Source organism: Osmerus eperlanus, chromosome 13 (genome assembly GCF_963692335.1).
Source record: "Osmerus eperlanus chromosome 13, fOsmEpe2.1, whole genome shotgun sequence".
Taxonomy (NCBI): domain Eukaryota; kingdom Metazoa; phylum Chordata; class Actinopteri; order Osmeriformes; family Osmeridae; genus Osmerus; species Osmerus eperlanus.
In genome coordinates, this window is record NC_085030.1 from 13,620,126 (window position 1) to 13,640,014 (window position 19,889).

Genomic DNA, 19,889 nt, shown 5'->3' on the forward strand with positions numbered 1-19,889 from the left:
CAAACTACAACAACAAACATGTTTCACTTGGTTTCAGTTTGAGTTCTTCTTTTCTCACTATCTCTCTCTCTACCATCCTTCTCACTTTAACTGTCTCTCTGTCTCTGATATCTCTTTCGCCCTTATTCCTGTGTCTCTCTCTATCTCCCCCCCTTCTATCTCTTTCTCTGTCTCCCCCCTCCTCCTCTCTCTGTCTCCCCCCTCCTTCTCTCTCTGTCTCCCCCCCTCCTTCTCTCTCTGTCTCCCCCCCTCCTTCTTTCTCTGTCTCCCCCCCTCCTTCTCTCTCTGTCTCCCCCCCGCCTTCTCTCTCTGTCTCCCCCCCTCCTTCTCTCTCTGCCTTCCCCCTCCTTCTCTCTCTGTCTCCCCCCCTCCTTCTCTCTCTGTCTCCCCTCCTCCTTCTCTTTTTGCCTCCCCCCCTTCTCTCTCTCTCTGTCTCCCCCTTCTCTCTGTGTCTTAACTCTCTGCATGTGCTGCAGGAGTGCAAGACCACCAGCACACTCCAGAGTGTCACAGGCTGGGTGTGAGAAGAGAAGAGAAGAGAAAAAAAGAAAACAATAGAAATGAAAAGAAGAGAGCAGAGAGAAGAGGAAAGCCCCTTGGCTGTGATTTGACTAAATAAACAAAGCTCTGAACAGCTCTTCTCCGGTAGACTCCAGATTACCCCCCCCCCCCCCTCCCATCCACCCCCGTCACTGAGAACCACTGAGCCCCCTGTACCCCGCACCTCCCGCACCCCCTGCCCCCCACTCCCCGAGCCCTCTTCTCCTCTCCCTGGAGCCCCATGTACCCCCACACACCCGCCCCCTGTACCCCCCCACCCCACCCCCCGTGCCCCCTCTGCCTCCGAACCCGGCACATCTGAGTGGTGTAGCCCCGCCTCTCCCAGCGAGGCAGAGAGCAGCTGGACCCAGCCCCTCGGAGCTCAGACGGAGGCGGCCCACCCTCCACACCACTCCTCCAGCAGAGAGAGGGAAGACACCAGGCTGGGAGAGAGAGAGAGAGTGAGGGAAAGAGAGAGAGAGGAACAAAACAAGACACACTCAACCTGAGAGACGGGACCATCCTGTGATAGTCTAAACACGTCTGAGAACACACTGAAGGTAGGAGGCTGTTCACTTTTTTACAGGGGGTAGGAACAGGCCCCGTACAGGGCAGCAAGGGTGTATGACAGACTGCCAGTGTAGGACTGCTATCTTCCCCTAACCCTAACCCCTTGTCTCCCTCTTCATAGGATGGATGTAGAGTTTAAACACCATTATTTACATGAAAAATACTTAGGTGGTTGATAGGCTTTGAAGTATTATGGTATTACTTCAGCTTGGATGGGCTCCATGGTGATCGTCTTTTTGGCCATGAGTATGTGTGTGCATGTGTGGGTGTGGGTGTCTGCATGGGTGTGTCTCTGTGTGTGTGTGTGTGTGTGTGTGTGTGTGTGTGTGTGTGTGTGTGTGTGTGTGTGTGTGTGTGTGTGTGTGTGTGTGTGTGTGTGTGTGTGTTGTTATGTCTGTAAACCACAGGCTGGCCAAAGTGTTTGTTTACTTCACACATTTGAATGAGGCTGCTAACATGGGGAACCTGTTCAAACATTACGGATACTTTGGTGACGGTATTTTACAGCCTCTCATTGGAACACACACACACAAAGACATGCATACACACACACACAAAGACAAAGACATGCATACACGCACACAAATCTCTGCAACTTGCGTTTACACTTTCCCAAAGCAGGCTTGTTTGACAAGGCATCCAGGAGCATCCGACTCACAGCTTTTTTAACAGCCTCTCGAAATATCCTCTAGTGTTGGGGTTTACTGCTAACAGTTGTCTTCTGGCCCCATGGTGTCCCTACCCTCATCCTCTCTGCTGGTCCTCATCCTCTCTGCTGCTCCTCATCCTCTCTGCTGCTCCTCATCCTCTCTGCTGGTCCTCATCCTCTCTGCTGGTCCTCATTCTCTCTGCTGCTACTCATCCTCACTGTTGCTCCTCATCCTCTCTGCTGTTCCTCATCCTCACTTCTGGTCCTCATCCTCTCTGATGGTCCTCATCCTCTCTGCAAGTCCTCATCCTCTCTGCTGGTCCTCATCCTCACTTCTGGTCCTCATCCTCTCTGCTGCTACTCATCCTCACTGCTGGTCCTCATCCTTTATGCTGGTCCTCATCCTCTCTGCTGGTCCTCATCCTCTCTGCTGGTCCTCATCCTCACTTCTGGTCCTCATCCTCTCTGCTGCTCCTCATCCTCACTGCTGCTCCTCATCCTCTCTGCTGGTCCTCATCCTCTCTGCTGGTCCTCATCCTCTCTACTGGTCCTCATCCTCACTGCTGCTCCTCATCCTCTCTGCTGCTCCTCATCCTCACTTCTGGTCCTCATCCCTCCTCTTACCCTGACCAGGGCCTCCCTGGTAAATTACCTGAACACTCAGGCTTTTCTGCAAAGACAAACAGTCTGCTTCCAATAGCACAACCTATGGTAGCATATCATTAGCAACAGCACCACAGATTGTAGAGGCACGCTAATGTGTTTACATAAACATTAATACTGTATGATAATGTATCTTTGGCACAGGTGCAAGTGTGCCTCTCACACATCACACAGAGTGATTGTACAGCCAGACAAAAGCATCTGTCTGAAATAAACATTAACCATCCAAGCATAAAACACACTTGACTTCAACAAAGTAAAAATACCTTGAATGTTTCAGTTACTGCAGTAAGACACAGTACATGTATGTTCTCTGATGTCATGTCAGTCAGATGAGTGAGTGCTGGTCTTGAGTTGTAGTCAGACAGATGTTCACCACCTGAATGTGTCTTCGGTCACGCGTGATGGAGCGCGGTACGCTAGCGTTCTGGGTTAGTGACCCCCGCTGGTGGAACATTCACACGCTGTAACACAGATGTGGTCTTTAAACAGATCCTGTTATGGGGCGAGGATCATGTTGAGAACAGAGAAAAAAGCAAAAATGCATCTATAATATTTTTGCTGTGTCATTGTTCTAGAACATATTCCTCCTCAAGCTGTTTACAATCCCAAACCTTGGCATTAGAGGATTTGTGAGTCATCTTGACACACAGGTTTGTGTTCTCAAGAATTTCTGAATGTTTCTGTTTTTTTCACGTTGAGGGAATTTCCCCCATTAATCTTTTAAGGGTCTGTAAGGGAAATCGCTACCTATCCAGCTATCTTGTTTTCATTTTATTCCTATGCAAAACCAACAGTTAGTCAGTCAAAGTCAGTAAACAACCAAGTCATACAGTCTCTACCATCACCAGGGACAATCTGAGAATATTGAAACCAGCACCACAAATCCAGCAGACCTCAACAGTGTCAATGTCAGCAGAACAGGACATGTGCTTTACGCTCTGGCCATGCTGCAAACATACCCGTGTGTGATCCTAGAGTACACATTGGATTATAACAACACACTGCTGACATGAATCTACTGTATGAAAGACCCCATCTGGCCAGCGTCGGCACATAGACGGCGCAAGCAACATTCACCGGTGGTCAATAACACTCTGACTCATGCTGTATCAGCAGCATACTAAGAGCCAGGCTGGCTGGCCTGGGCAGGAGGCTGGAATGTTGTTTCCTGTTAGAGCCTGCGAGCTACTCAGGATGAGTGTCCTTGCGGCTGGTGGTTCTTCAGACCGAACCCTGACCCTCGTTAGAAACACAGGCTGCTTAACGAGGAGCAGTGCTGATGGAAGAGTGTCGAAGGAGACGTTCCCTGTCCTGGCGTGCCCCTCTTCTTCACACACACACACACACACACACTCTCATACACACTCTCCTGCGCACACACACACTCTCACGCACTGCTTTTCCACACTCTCACCCTCTCTCATATACACACTCTCACACACTCTGCCACATGCACACACCCTCTCGTTCACTCACACGCACGCGCACACACACACACAGCTCTGACAGACAGCTGCACCACATCTTAGAGAACAGGGCCAGCCGTCGTCAGGGGAGGACCACTGAGGGGGAGATGTGTCTGTGTGAGTGTCAGATGAGAGGGTGGCCTCAAGGCAGTGAACTAGTAATGAACCAGTACCATCGCTCTTTCTGGCCATGCTGGCCTCACAGTTTGGGTAGTTGTCATTGTTCTAGTGACACTGTCTTTCATTCAATAGTGTTCACCAGCCCTGTTCCAACCAAAACACAGGAATAGGCCAGAAGGGCAAAGAAAATATATGGTGTTTCTTTTAGCGATAAGATGTTTCACACTAAGGAAAAGAAGATTATTTAGTCTTGAATAGCTTCAGTATTTCCCTTCAGTATTTCCCTGTTTCTCTGACAGACTTGACTGTGTGTGAACTGTCTCCTTCTCAAGACAAATGTAGGATACTGGCTACAGTATACCATATCTAGCCTGTTTGTAAAACTTAATGGGAAAAAAACCCAAATCATATACACACAATTAGCTGAGATGTAAAATCAACAAAACTGGCAACTTTTTTTGTTTTCTTTTTTCCTCCTCTTTCTCTTTCCGCTTTGTTTTTGGAAGCCGTCATGGAAAACAAGAGGAATTTAAAGCCAGTCAGTCAGAGCCATAATTGTATTCAGCTGTTTCTTTTTCTTTCGTTGTGTGTGTGTGTGTGAGTGTGTGTTTTGGGGTGGAGGGGGGCGTAGGCGTCCTCTTTTTCTCACGGGGCAGGGGTGGGGGGGTGGGAGGGAGGGAGGGAGGGAGGGAGGGAGGGGGGTGGGAGGGAGGGGGGTGGGAGGGGGCTATTCCCTGAAGTGTTTGGAGAAGGGAGAGGAGGGAGGTGTGTTTGGCAAGCCAGATGAGGAAGGCATAGTGGACAACCATGCTGTGTGTCTATGTGTTAATGTGTGCCTGTGTGTGTGCATGTGGTGTGAGTGTGAGTGAGTGTGTGTGTGTGTGACCTTTTAAGGCCACTACATCCGGTACCTTGAGCAGGAAGTGAAGAGTTCATCGGAGATATCTGCAAGCTGTCTTCTACATGCTATGGCCTGAGTTTAACACATTATTCTAGTAGGGTGTTGCCTTCTACAAAGTACATGGATGTTGTTTTAAATACATTAACATTTTAAAGAGAGGAAATGTTTTCATTACTAGTTTGTCGCACAAAATGGTTTCAATTAACTTCTAAGTGTCACATAAAAAAAAGAATAAACGTTTTCCTTCTGTCCTACCCAAAAAACCCAAAGTGTTTGAAAGATATCGTTAAAATGATGTGAAACGACAGTAGCCACATCTGAGACCTTCCTTTAACCCTGAGATTTCCCAGAAGCACTAGCTCACCTCTGTGCCCCTCTCTGCTGTCTGGGACAGGACACTGGGCACTGTAGGTTAGGGTAGGTTGGGTTAGGCTAAGAAGAGTAGGGGGTTTAGGCAGGTTATGTGATCAGACAATTATAATAAATGCAACAACAACAAAAAGGATCTGAAGTGTTGAGGAGTCTAGGGGGTTGTGGAACAATTCAACAACTAGTTTCCAACCCTTGGTTCAGAAACATCCATAAAGTTCCCTTTATTGGAGATCCTCCCTTGATCTGACAGATAACTTCAAGAGTTCAGTTCCAGTGTAACTAGAAGAGTTGGGGTCCAGAGCCAACCACACACTTAACTGAGCGTCTTTTAAATTCTCAGACAGTAAAGTGTTTTGATCTAATGTTGCTTGTCTCGCCATGTATATCTTCACGCCTTTGTATTTTGATTTTATTGTTTTGTTTTCTGGTGTCTGAGGGAGTTGGGGACCAGAGGACCTCTGGGGGGGCTGTTCTGTCCACCAGCAGAAATTAAAAACGTTTGTTTTAACAAGGACACTCTGGATCCAGTGTTCCCATGGACCATGCCAAAGCCTTTCTTCTGAGCTGTGGTCTCAAATAGGCTCCTGGAGGAGTGGGATGACAAGAGGGACGTCCATCTACGGCTTGGTTCTGTGTGTTCTACATCTATACAGTATGGTTCTGTGTGTTCTATATCCATATACAGTAGGGGTTCTGTGTGTTCTATATCCATCTACATCTCCTAATACAACCGGGCTTTCAGTGTCACTGAATCATATAACATAAGTAAATCACCTTATCAAGTATATCAAAGCTGGACATTTTTATGAGTATTGTGTATTTAGTGATGAGTGGAAAGAGATTATGTTTTGTTCCTGTTCCATTCCATTTGTGTTTGTGAAGGCTGTTCTGGCTGTCTGCTCAGCATCTGCTGTGCTGTTCTGTTGCTGTGGTTTGGAGATGTTTTTCATGGGGGTCTGCCTGTGTTCCTTTCTGAGTTGTGTTGCACTATGCAGTGGTAACTTGGTGGGGATTTTTCTACAGAAAATGTGCTGTTCTGTGCCGTATGTGTGTGTGTGTGTTGTGTGTGTGTCTGGTCAGGGGTTGGGGTGGTGTGCAGCCTCTCTGGTGCTTCTCTCCCTCACACCCACACACTTTTCCCAAGACAGGAAGTGAAGACTCTCCAGCTGTGCTTAAGGAAGTTGTTGGATTACTCTCATGTTTGATTCATGTTTTTTTTTTCAACACGATTTTCTTTTCTTTCCCCTCGAGACGGACGCAGAAAGGCAAACATTCCGTTTGAAATGGGATTGTGAAAGTGTTTCCCACCTACACATGAGCTCCATCAATGCCAGATGTTTAAATACAGCACACAACCCCAGTATAGAACGATAATCCCAGTATATACAGATCATCCCAGGAGAGGCATATCCAGCTAGCTGACTACTTAGGGAAGCAGATTTACACGCACACACACATCCTCTCCCGTGTACCGTACACACACGTGACTGTGCGTAGGCTGTGGGATGAGACAGGTCCGAGGCAGGAGGAGATAGTCAGTGTGCTGGGGCTGGTAATGAACGCTGGGAAGGGTCATGCAGCCATGAGTTTCCCAGCGTTCCTGGGGAGGACTTGTACTCCGGGCTCGCAGTTCATCCTGCGTGATGATTCCAGTGACATCCCACTTGAAAACACTTAGGTGTTCCGTTAACCCAGGGCCAAGACCGGGGATGAGAGCATTGTTAGAAACACATCTCCAGTTAGTGTATCTTCAAATATAGCTAGGAAGAATGTGGATTTGACCCCATATTTATAGTGTGATTTATCAAAATGACTGCATCGGGGGGGACGGAATTCAGGAAGAGCTGACTGCATGCATCTGCCCATACTGACACACATACTGTATGTCCAGATGGGCAAAATATACTGCCATGTCCACACACCGCAAAGTACCAGTGATAGTTATCCTCAAAGGTCTTTGGTTGCTATACTGTACTTTGCGAATTTAGGACTTTTAATTTGCAGGTAAAAACTGTGCAAAAACAGGGTTCTACAGTACTAACCTTAAGCAGGGTTTGTGACCCCTGTAATCAAGTGACACGTGCATGACCGTCACCAGACTGTCAGAGGTGGCGCTCACGTTGATGCACAGCTTCTGACTGCAGCAGCACGGCCCTCTGGGACTGTCTGGTCCCGCCCGGCGCGTCCTGCCTCCTCCCCAGAGTAGCAGCGGTCCTGGGAAAGTTCCAGAACATCACTGTGGGAACGTGAACTGTACCCCGCACCAGAGAGGGATGTGTGTGTGTGTGTGTGTGCCGGGGTGGGGAGGTCACAGGCTTGATGAGTGTGTGCTCTATGTGTGTGTGTGTGTGTGTGTGTGTGTGTGTGCAGCTTGTTCATGCCTGTGTAGACAAGCACCAGTTCATGTGTGTATGCCTGCATGTGACTGTTTACATGTGTGTTTATGTAGGAGTGTGTGAGAGAGAAACAGTGTTAGCTTGCCATGAGAAGTAAAACAATCAAGCTTGACACATGGCTTGTAGGGACAGTACCCCTCGTGGCCCAGCACAGACCAGAACCCCCCTTATCTCTTGATTGGAAACAGGAGGCAGGGCGTGCGAGCATGGCTACATGTAGGAGGTAGGGCGAGCGAGCATGGCTACATGTTGGAGGCAGGGCGAGCGAGCATGTCTACATGTAGGAGGCTTGGAGAGCGAGCATGCCTACATGTAGGAGGCTGGGCGTGCGAGCATGCCTACAGTACATATAAGAGGGTTGGGCGCAGAAGGGGGATCTGTTGAGACACTCAAGCTGTATTTGATTAGAGTGATGACTCACAAGCATCCTTTTTCCAGTGCGTCATCTCCACAGTCGTGTTCATATGTCTTTATTACATATGTATTCATTTGTCTTAGTCATGAACAACTTAAGAGATTTTAGATAGAGAACAAAACATTTCTGCTTTTTCAAAACACATGTTGCCAAAGACCCTTGAAGGAATGAATTACACTGACTCCTCCTTTTCCTTCTCCCTCTCGTCTCTCTGTTGAGACTTCTCTTCCTGTGGACAGGGTTAGGGCCACCTTGTCTCTCTGTCAGGGATAAAGGAAGGGTTAGCTTGTTTCTCTTTTGACTGGTCTTCCGTGGACAGTCTTGAAGTGGCTCATTGTCCCAAAAGATGTTTACTCCTAAATAGTTGACTGCCTTCTCATAGGCTGGCAGTGGTCAACGAGGAATGAGCTCTAACCTCTCTAGCCTATGTTTAAACTGCGCAAGCAATCTCACTTCCCTCATAACAAATCACAGTTGAGTTTTGATTTGATACTGGCACCCTGAGGGATTTGCTACAAATACAAGTTTTTGGCCGGGGGACAACATAGTTGTTGTTGGTTTGGATGTCCTAATTCCTTCATCTTCTTTGTTTGCATGAAAAAAAATCCAATTAAGAAGGACCGTGCGATGGGGGACCAGTTTAGTTTGGAAGCAGCGCTTGGCTGGGGGAGGGGGGCAGCACACACTGACCTGTTTGTTATCAGATGCAAAACCTCACACAAAACCTCCTGTGAAACGTCCTTCTGTCCGTGTGCAGCCAGGCTTCGCATACCTCTCCCTGCACGAGGACCACAAGGTTGTGTAACCCCGCTGATCTGGATCCAATACTGGGTGCAGATACTGGGGCTGAGCGGGATGTTTCCCAGAGTCCTCGAACAAGTCTGGCAGACAGCAGACTCGAAAGTAAATTTGTAATTTTAAAATATTTGAAAAAAAAAACAGTTGTGGGAAGTTGCGTTTCGCAACAGGGAGGTTAGAGTTAGTCAGAAGGGGGAAACATTCTTGCTGGTTGGTTGGACTCTGCCCTTGTACTAGTTCTGAACTAGACTGTCCAGAATGTGTCTCCTTACTGTGTCCAACCAACCAGCAAGAACATCACCTCCTTCTGACTAACTCTGAACTCCCTGCTGCAGTACGCAACTACCCTGATATGTTGTTGGAAATCAGTAACCATGATCATGGAACAAATTGTTCAATAATGATATTTGATGTAGGCTTTAAGCTCCCACGGTCTGATCTGCACCCCCCCCCCCCCCCCTTCCAGGTCTGATCTGCCCCCCGAGGTGTTAAATCTTAACATCTCTGATAGAGAAAATGAAATACATGTTCGGGCCTTCTTCTGGAAACACCTGGGCTGTCCAGTGTGTGAGTGTGTGTGAGTGTGTGTATGTGTGTATTGTAACACTTGATAAACCAAATCTGCTGTTGTTGACGTAGTTCTGTTGTTGTTGACGTAGCCCTGTAACAGTGCTGTTGTTCTGTCCCTGCAGTCTGCCGCCAGGAGCATCATGAAAGGGCTCGTGTTCCAGCAGACAGCCTTGCTCACAGGTGAGATCAGCTGCAGCAGCAAGAGAGAGAGAGCGGGAGAGAGAGAGCGGGAGAGAGAGCGGGAGAGAGAGAGCGGGAGAGAGAGGAGGAGAGAGAGTGGGAGAGAGCGAGCGGGAGAGAGAGGAGGAGAGAGAGAGAGCGGGACAGAGAAAGCACGGGAGAGAGAGCTGGAGAGAGAGGGAGAGGAAGGCCCAGCACCCAGGGAAGGAGGGGTGGAGGGGAGGGGAGGGAGCAGATCGGGGAGGGAGTCAGTGGAGGAGGTGAGGGGAGGAGTAAGTGAGAAGGGAAGGAGGTGAATATGAAAGGGGGTGGAGGAGTTTATTATGGAGGCCTAAGAACTGTGCCAGCTGGAATGGATCAATCCAAACCCTGCACACACAAACACACACAAGAGGCTGGATATCTTTGGTTGTTTCTGTTATCTGAAACTTTGACCCCTGACCCCTGCACTGTGTAGCTTGACCCCTGACCTGACCTCTTCCTGTTTGTGTCTTCTCCACAGCCATACTTCTCTTCTGCCCCAACTTCCACTGCCTGGTGCTCACCCCTAGCGACAGCCAGGTTGTCGTAGCAGCCGGGTCCTCTCTCACTATCAGCTGTTCTGGCTCAGGATTGGCTACTTGGAGGTTTCGTCGCCAGGAGGATGTTCCTCTTTTCCGGGTAGAACAGAGGAACAGTTCTGTGGTTCTGATCCTGGAGAACGTGACATGGGAACACACAGGGGTGTACGAGTGTTTGACACAGGCTGAGGAAACCGAGGAGGTGGCAGTGTTTGTTCCAGGTCAGTCCGATCAGAATTTGGATCCCTTTTTGGGAAAATTTGACACCGACTTAGTAATGTTCAAATCCAACCCTCCGGGCACACTGCATGTTGAAGGCTCGATGACAAACAGTAAAAAAAATTAAAGTTTGTTCTGTTACAAAAGGTCTGGTACTACCTCTGCCATATAACAGTAAACCCACCCCCCCTCTCCCCTGACTTCCCTCGTCCCCTTCCCAGACCCTGAGGTGTGGTTCATAGAGAACCCCCATGGCATGGTGACCAAGACCAGCGAACTGGGCATCATCCCATGCCTGGTGACGGACCCCCGCATCAACGTGACCCTGTACGAGAAGGACAGTGGAGCGGCCCTGCAGGGCCACTTCCTCCCCACGCAGGGCCTCCAGGCTGCCCTGGAGGACCGCACCTACGTGTGCCGAGGGGAGCTGGACGGCCAGGAGAAGGAGTCCCAGGCCTTCTACGTCTTCAGTATCGTCGGTAGGTGTTCCGTCTGGACCTACTAGTTTCACAAACGGACTATTCACACAGCTGGTTTGGGTACAGTACAGAATTGATCCTGCATATGCTGCCTTTAGTTAGCTCCCGACAGCGCTAATGTTCCTTCAGATAAAACTGTCCCGCGAAAAGAACGGGTCTCTCTAACTCCCATCTTCTCCCATCTGGGTCGATCTCTCTCCTTCCCCCTCTCTGTGTCTGTCTCTCTCTCTGTCCGCTCCCTCCCTCCCCTCTCTCTCTCTCTCTCTCTCTCTCTCTCTCTCTCTCTCCCTCTCTCCTCCACACCCTTCCTGCCTCAGTCCCGGAGGCCATAGACGCCTACATTAATGCGTCCAAGACGGTGTTGAAGAAGGGCGAGCCCCTCACCGTCAACTGCACCGTCCACGGAGTGGAGCTGGTCTTCTTCTCCTGGGATCACCCCAGCAGGGAGGTGAGTGGGAGGGAGACGGACGGAGCGGAACAGAGGAGTGAGACAAGAGCCTGCTGTTTCTCATCCCCCCCCCCCACACACACACACACATAGCCGATCCCCGCGAGGATCATAACAAAGCCTTAATGGCATCAAGATGTCCGAGCCACACCTTAGATAGTCGCTCCCACTCACAAAGCACGGTTCTGGTTGTCTCACAATGTGAAGTGAAGGGAACCTTCCACCCCCTCTTCACCTCCCCCTCATCCCCCGCCCCTCCCCCCACCCTCCCCCTCGCCCCTCTCCCCATCGCCCAGGTGACCTCCATCGAGCCCCTGACGGACGTGCTGTCGACCGTGAGCATGCGCTCCTGCCTGTTCATCCCCAGGGCCTCGCTGGCCCACGGCGGCCCCTACGTGTGTCACGTCCACGAGGGCGTGCAGGACCAGAGCGCCACGGCCACCGTCAACATCACCGTCCTGGGTAAGACAGGACAAGGGAGAGGGACAGAGAAAGCAAAGCATGGACAGAGAGCCAGAGGACTCCAGTAACAGTGGATGGATAGATGGCTAGCGGGGGGTTAGCAGTCGACGTGTCCGAGGAGGCTTACTCTAAGTTCACTGATGTGTGTCCTATTTATGGAAGGGCCAGAGTAACCTAAACACAGTGAGACTGTCCTCTTTCATAGTGGCGGGCAGTCTGGCTCTCGCCAACGCCACACTGAGAACGTCTACTTCTTCGCCGGCTCAATGCATAGACCCGTAACCCTGGAAACGAGGAGTCCTGTGTTCCTTGAATTACTGTGTAACCACGTCATTTTGGGTTCGGGTTTAGGTTAGGCTGTGCCAGTCATGACCACGGTAGATGTGGGTTAGGGTAGGCTCTGCAGAACAGACACAAACGATCCCTTGCGGTGCGACTGCATCGCTCGAAGAAGAGCCACACAAACAAGACATGACTGGTGCCCCCTCTCTCTCTCTCCCTCCCTCCAGAACGAGGCTTTGTGGCAGCGCGCCCCGCTCAGGAGCACAACGTCTCAGCCCGGTGGCACGAGAACGTGGAGCTGCGGGTGGAGATCGAAGCCTACCCTCCGCCCCGCATCCGCTGGAGCAAAGACGGCGCCGCCATCACCGGAGACAACACCATCGCCATGCGCCAGGAGAACGAAACCAGGTGGGACGGAACAACGTTCGGTCACGTGTCATGTGACTTGTGGCGGCTAGACGCGGGTCAGCTGCCCCACAGCTGCTGAGTGATGATGAATACCCACCAGCAATCAGCCTCTGCAGCGCTGAGGTGTTTGAAACGCCTCAGAGACAGAGCTGTCCCTGTCAGAGCGGGCCCTCTCCTGTCAGTCAGCGCCAGACAAGACCATAACTCAGATAAGAGCACAGACAGAAGCCACCTCAGCCAGACCCACTCAATCAACACCCGCCAGGAACTATAAACAGATGAGGTTTCACTGAGGGAACTAGGCCCCAGTCAAGTGGCCAATCAGATACTAGAACAATATTTACCAGTGTTCATCCAGACTGATGTTTCTCTCTCTGCTACCCCAGGTACGTCACCGTGTTGACGCTAGTCAGGGTCAGGGTGGACCAGAAAGGCCTCTACACTCTCCTCGTCACCAACGACGATGACACCAAGGAGGTGACCTTTGATTTGGAGGTCAAAGGTGAGAGAGCATCGCTGTGTGTCTTTGTCGCAGTTTTTGTTTCATCTTCCTGTTTTCCTCTCTGAGAATCCAAACTACTAGGAAGTCTGCTATTGAGTTGATGCAATGATGTGATACAGTAAGCACATACATATTGGCTGTGGTCAAAATGAGTAGAAGTCATGGATTCAGGTCAGGTGATCACACATTTTAGAATGAAATAAGGTCAGGTCCATTCTAGAATGAGTTAGGGTCATTGGATAATCCATTCTAGAACAGGTTAGAGTCAGGGAATCCTACATTCTAGACGGGCTCACCCCTCCCTGTCTGCAGTTCCGGCTCAGATCTCAGACCTGTCAGACCACCACCTCCCTGAGAAGAAGCACGCGGTGACGTGCGTCGCCGAAGGAGTCCCCACCCCCTCCATCCTCTGGTACAGCTGTGACAGCATGCTCAAGTGAGTCATCCTCAAAACGTGTTGCAGCTAACAGCGAGATTCGCTTCTGTTTTGGCATGTGTTGTTCGTCCAACAAGCCAGATTACTGTAATGTGCAGAGGAAAATCGTTCAAGCAAAATAGCTGTTACTGCCACATCTCACACTAAACAATAGGGGGTGTTCCACACACTACAGTTCAACTTCAAAGTAAGATTAACCAACAACAGCCATATCTTCGCAAAAGAATAATTGTTTCAGGAGAAACAGTTTTTAAAAAAAACGTGTATTGTGTGTAGATCCTCCTGTGCTAACACCTGTGGTGTTGTCATGGTGACGGTCTGGTGTTGCCTACGTCAGGTGCAGTAACCGGACCACTGCCTGGAAGCCCCTGGCGCCTGACCCAGACACACTGAGCGTTCAGACCAACACCTCCTTCAACGGGAGCCGTAAGGTGGGCCAGGTGCGCAGTCAGGTGATCTTCCACAAGCCTCAGCAGTGGACCCTGCGCTGCGAGGCCCGCAACGAGGGCGGAGTCCGACGGAGAGACGTCAAACTGGTCTCTAACGGTAGGTGTCAACACATTGCCTCCCATCCTGACTGGTGGGTCTGTGTTCTGCCTGCCTGGAGACCCAGATTCATCTTATCAGCTTGTTTTGTCAGGGTTTAGTCAGGTACAAAGTAGAGTCCACGTCACCAGACTACTTCTCTGCACGCTCCTAGATCTTAGCTGATCCCACCTTAGACCACCACCAAACCTTCTGAACGTCCGTCTGGAGACCTCTGACCCCTCTGGAGACCTCTGACCGTAGACGTTCTGCATGTGTTCTCTGTCCCAGCTCTATTCTCCCAGGTGGCAGTGCTGGCGGCCGTCCTAGCCTTGGTGGCCATCATCATCATCTCCATCATCATCCTCATCGCGGTGTGGAGGAAGGTGAGGCTAGAACACAACGATACAGAGCGTGTAATAAAACGGACTTTGCAAACCTTATTGGTTGATGCCGTTTACAACTTTTACAATCCAGTTTGACTTTTCCTTTTTTTAAACGCTGGGATTTCGCCAGAAGCCCCGCTATGAGATCAGGTGGAAGGTTATTGAGTCTGTGAGTGTGGACGGCCATGAGTACATCTACGTGGATCCCATCCACCTGCCTTACGACCACGGCTGGGAAATGCCACGCGACAGCCTGGTGCTGGGTGAGAACACTCACTGCAAATACACTTTGCAGCATTTAAATAGACTTAAATTGATTTGACATACATTTAACACAGGCAACACTGTTGTTGACCTGATCTGCCTCGTCGTTCCAGGTCGTACCCTAGGATCAGGAGCGTTTGGACGTGTCGTCGAGGCGACCGCGTACGGCCTGAGTCACGCCCAGTCCAGCACAAAGGTTGCTGTGAAAATGCTCAAATGTACGTGGTGAGAGAAAACCACAAAACAGTAAATCCTCAAATCCCATCAAATAATGTCTTTAATTAAGTCTTTGTTCTATGCTACTTTGCAAAAGCATCATGTGTTTTTCTTGGTATCGTTTTCTAATGCGCGGGTCAAAATCTTATCAAAGCGCTAGCGACAACGGGGGCTGGCTAGCCTGGTCCCCTGTTGAGCTTTAGCCTGCAGTTCTGCTGCAGCTCATGCCCACCTGTCTGACTTGGCAAGGCATGAATACACCGTTTCCAGGCTACCCTGGAAAGCTGACACTCTGCCATTTACTGAAGTCTTTCTCCATTCTGAGCAGTTTACAATATAATTCCTTTCATAATGAGCCACTTCTCCCTCCCTTCTAACACACACACACACACACACACAGCCACTGCCAGGAGGAGTGAGACCCAGGCTCTGATGTCGGAGCTGAAAATCATGAGCCACCTTGGTCCTCACCTGAACATCGTTAACCTGCTCGGGGCCTGCACCAAGCAGGGTGAGCTGCCCACAACACAGTATACACTCCGTATTGTTGCAACTGTATGTTTTCACAGTGCATGATGTGACACCTAACTGTCCCCTTTTTTGGTTCTTGAGTTCTTGAACCACACTAAGACAGTTCCTCAGCGATATCTGGTTTGGTGATCAAATCTTAAATCACGATTCAGGGCCCCTCTACCTGGTGACGGAGTACTGTCGCTACGGTGACCTGGTGGACTACCTGCACAGGAACAAGCACACCTTCCTGCAGTACTATGCTGAGAAGAGCCAGGAGGACTCTGGGTGTCGGGAGTCTGGAGGGAGCACTCCAGTCAGCCAGAGGAAAGGGTAAGCAGCGCTCCCAGAGGAAGAATGGGAACGAACTAGCAGGGATGATACCATAGAGGAAGAATGGGAACGAACTAGCAGGGATGATACCATAGAGGAAGAATGGGAACGAACTAACAGGGATGATACCATAGTGGAAGAATGGGAACAAACTAGCAGGGATGATACCATAGAGGAAGAATGGGAACGAACTAGCAGGGATGATACCATAGAGGAAGAATGGGAACGAACTAGCAGGGATGATACCATAAAGGAAGAATGGGTTTGAGTTAGCTGGGTAGCGGTATTCAAATGTATCTTTCTGTTTTATTCAGCCCTCAAATAACACATTAAACACATTTAAAAAGCACTTCTGAGCATCTAAGTTACGGTTCCATTTCCTGATATCACCATGTTGTTCCTTCAGCTACGTGTCGTTTGGCAGTGAGTGTGACGGGGGATACATGGACATGAGCAAGGACGAGCCCACCGTGTACATGCCCATGCAGGAGCAGAAAGACAACATCAAATACGCTGACATCCAGGCCTCTCCGTACGAGTCCCCCTACCAGCAGGACCTCTACCAGGAGCAAGGTACTGACCCCAGCCACCACCACTCAGAGCACATCTCAGTCTGTCTTTCAATCAACACAGACCCAGACCGAAAACAAACGACAGTTCCCGAAACAGGCGAAGCTTTGTCAGTCTAGATGTAAGACACCTGGTCCATGTTACCTTCGTCTGCAAAACGATCGCATTTGTCCTGTTTCGATTCATGTCCTCCGGCTCATCACGTTTGTTGCTGTTGTTGTTGTGTGTGTCTAGGCCAGAGCAGAGTGGATGCAGCCCTGGGCCTCAGTGATTCAACCACCCTCAGCTTTGAGGACCTGCTGGGGATCAGCTACCAGGTGGCCCAGGGGATGGACTTCCTGGCCTCCAAGAACGTAGGCTGCCTCTCCCTCACTCACTTTCAGTACAGACATCCTCCTCAACCAGATCTAAACTGAGCTGGAAAAAAGGATGTGTAGCTTTCACTCAAGCAGTGAGATGACCTCATTAGCCCTGCGTGAAGGGTTAGTGCTGCAGAGTCCAGGGTGAGGTCACCCCTGGCTACACACCCGTGTCCCTCTGAAACATGTTCTGGTGCTGTGGTTCCCCAGTATGTCTGATCCATGTTCTGGTGCTGTGGTTCCCCAGTGTGTCTGATCCATGTTCTGGTGCTGTGGTTCCCCAGTGTGTGCACCGGGACCTGGCTGCCAGGAACGTGCTGATCTGCGAGGGCAAGCTGGTGAAGATCTGTGACTTTGGCCTGGCCAGGGACATCATGCACGACTCCAACTACATCTCCAAGGGCAGCGTGAGTCTCCCACACACAAAACACCTGACCATACTGGGAGATACATTTATTCACACTTCTGAAAGCGTGGAGTTAAATAGTTTGTAAAGTGTACAAATTCAACAATAATATACTTGTTGGTGAAACATCTGTACAAACAAGCCAAGCAGAGACTGATAGGAGGTCAAGACCACAATGCTATTCACTTGTTTCAGAGCAGACAGACCCACATTTCTACAGTTACATTTAAGCACTGCTCAGCACGCTCTTTCTAACCCTGTGTAAAGTGTGAAACACACCTGTGAGCCCTGTCTGATTTCCTGGCCCCACCAGACCTTCCTGCCCCTGAAGTGGATGGCCCCAGAGAGCATCTTCCACAACCTTTACACCAGCCTGTCTGACGTCTGGTCCTACGGCATCCTGCTCTGGGAGATCTTCACCCTCGGTCAGTGAGACCAGCCAGCTTGTTTCTATAACAATATTCCTGACAGTCACAGAACATTTCAAATGTTTGGGGTGTATTTTTGGGACCATTTAGCTCATTGCCTCTAGGGTTCAGTCTATAATATGTCTTCAGGACCTATCTGGACTCTCTGTTAGACTGCAGATGTTTCTGAGTAATAATGATTCATGTTAACTCTGGTTTGCCCCTTGTGGTAGGAAAGTGTAAGGACAAGAGGATAGCACCAAAACTCCATCAAAGCCCATGCAATAAACAAATGTCTCACGCATAACATGACTTCAGAAGTCTGTGCAAGCGTATTGGAAAATGAAAACACCTCTAATATTTATAAATATGTGTTGTTTTAGGGGGTACCCCCTACCCAGACATCCCCATGAACGAACAGTTCTACAGTGCTCTGAAGAGGGGCTACCGCATGGCCAAGCCTGCCCACGCATCAGAACAAGTGTAGGTCTATACCACCACAACCATCTACACACACCATCCTAACCATCCATACACACCTTCCCAACCCTCACCCTCACCAAAGTGTGGCACCGTACATTGTGTGTGAGCATCACCGTGTTTCTTGAGTGCTGTAAAACAGCCTCTAAACGGAACCTGGGAATGTTTTCTTGTGGGATTCTTGTAGTTACGAGGTAATGAAGAAGTGCTGGGAGGAGAAGTTTGAGAAGAGGCCTGAGTTCTCCTTTCTGGTGCAGACCATGGGGAACATGCTGACAGACAGCTATAAAAAGGTGATCTATTTATACACACATCCTCTGCTCCAAAAGCACCCTGCTCACAACAGCTCACTACCACACAACATGGCTAGACTGCCTGTACACTGACTTGCGACATCCATCAAAAACACATTTTTACATGTCAGCTGGTAGTGTACATAACCTCTGGCATTAAAGTGAGTGATTGATTCATTTCACCGTGGTGCAGAAATACTTCCAGGTCAACGACAGCTTTTTCAAGAGCGACCATCCAGCAGTGGCACGGACCAAGACCAGGCCATCCTCCCCCTTCCCCACCGCCCTCACCCCCACCTCCATCGGGCCTGCCTCTATCCCCGACCCCACCCTCTTCCCCAACCCCTATCACAGCCCCAGCTTCTCCAGCCCAGAGGACAGCCTGGACCGGCCTCCTTCCTACAACGACTACATCATTCCCATTCCTGATCCTAAGCCTGAAGAAGCCATCCCAGATGCAGACTCAAGGTATGACCGACATCCTGCCTGACTGTCGGAGACAAGCGGCAGAGAATATAAACAGAAAAGAAAGATGAGGGATATTTGGTTTACTGAATGAGACACCCACACAGGCCCACATGCAGGGCAGTATCCTCTTTCAAGGAGTCGGGCTTCCACAGGCCTCAGCAGTCTGTGGACTGTGTTTATAGTCGTATGAAACACACTCGCCAAGTTGGCTTGAAGACCGTTATTTGGGTAGAACAGATGTTTAGTCCCAGTGAATGCTCTCCACAGTGCCCACAGTGCTCTCTAGCGACAGTATTTTCAGAAACACATAAGTCATTGAGAACCTCTGTGTTGAAGACTCTGCAGAGAATCTTGATTGTAGGACAAGGGTGAATTGTAATGTGTTTCTTATGTGGTTCCAGTTCTCTGTCCCTGGAGGAAGAGACAGACTCCATTTCCCAGCATACATCAGACACGTTTCCAGAGGATGAGAGGCTTGACGCCAACCAGGAAGAGGTACCGTTGATGCCCTCTGGAACGCCAGAAGTAGAGGACAGCTTCCTGTAACCTTCCACACAGAGATAGGAAAATAGATCCCAACTCTGGGAAAATCCCTTCTGCATTCCTGAAGAGCTGCTCAGAGAGGAGTTTCTAAGTTACTTTCAATGTTTCTAAATTACAGTTTGCACTTAACTCTGCACCTTTTAGTTGCAAATCCGATCATGAATTTCACAATCACAAATCAGTCATTTCTTTGAATGTGGAATTAGGTGTGCAGGAACACTACATGTAGGCCTAATAGTTATGATACATTTGATTTTGAAGATTTTTTTTTTTAAAGCTATCCTTTATTCAAACATGGCATTTCAATGTAAATGATTCCACTGACATGGTATTGTGTTATTCATATGTTGTTGATTTCTTCATTACTTATCAATATTTTAGCCAATGCCTAATTTATCCGTACAATAATATTTTTGTTAGTAAAGTAGTCTTTGTTGTTGACTTTGATAATCTTGTTTTTATGATCACTTTTATTTACATTCCAATGATGTGAACAAAATACGGTTCAAATGTTGAAACAAATGTTCCCTTGCTAATACGGGTGTTCAGTTTCCAATCATAGCGCGTGTTAACCTTTCCAATCATAGCGCGTGTTAACCTTTCCAATCATAGCGCGTGTTAACCTTTCCAATCATGCGTGTAAACTTTTTCAGTTTGAATACAAGAACGTATTAGCGGTCTCCTTTTCTC

The 19,889-nt window shown here is 49.3% G+C and overlaps 1 protein-coding gene across 2 annotated transcripts; it reads left to right on the plus strand.

The window, feature by feature from the left end:
• The first annotated feature begins 894 nt into the window (after positions 1–894).
• pdgfrb (platelet-derived growth factor receptor, beta polypeptide) lies at positions 895–19,449 on the plus strand. 2 transcript variants are annotated; one of them, XM_062476317.1, is made up of 23 exons: positions 895–1,100; positions 9,586–9,643; positions 10,146–10,424; positions 10,644–10,901; positions 11,219–11,349; positions 11,646–11,811; positions 12,321–12,501; positions 12,888–13,003; positions 13,316–13,439; positions 13,777–13,985; positions 14,256–14,350; positions 14,481–14,613; positions 14,728–14,832; positions 15,231–15,341; positions 15,514–15,673; positions 16,080–16,246; positions 16,478–16,596; positions 16,887–17,009; positions 17,322–17,433; positions 17,799–17,898; positions 18,083–18,188; positions 18,382–18,656; positions 19,058–19,449. In XM_062476317.1, the coding sequence occupies exons 2-23, from the start codon at positions 9,604–9,606 to the stop codon at positions 19,200–19,202; spliced, it is 3,255 nt and encodes a 1,084-aa protein (XP_062332301.1). In that variant the 5' UTR covers positions 895–1,100; positions 9,586–9,603; the 3' UTR covers positions 19,203–19,449. The 2 variants fall into 2 exon arrangements, with proteins under 2 accessions (XP_062332301.1, XP_062332302.1); XM_062476318.1 differs by having other exon boundaries at positions 14,484–14,613.
• The last annotated feature ends 440 nt before the right edge of the window (positions 19,450–19,889 follow it).

Excerpts from the sequence above, each read along its gene's own strand:
- pdgfrb (XM_062476317.1), top strand. The coding sequence starts at position 9,604 with ATGAAAGGGCTCGTGTTCCAGCAGACAGCCTTGCTCACAG. Across the intron at positions 14,351-14,480 it reads TCATCGCGGTGTGGAGGAAG|AAGCCCCGCTATGAGATCAG; the intron begins GTGAGGCTAGAA and ends GGATTTCGCCAG. Across the intron at positions 15,674-16,079 it reads CCAGTCAGCCAGAGGAAAGG|CTACGTGTCGTTTGGCAGTG; the intron begins GTAAGCAGCGCT and ends TTGTTCCTTCAG.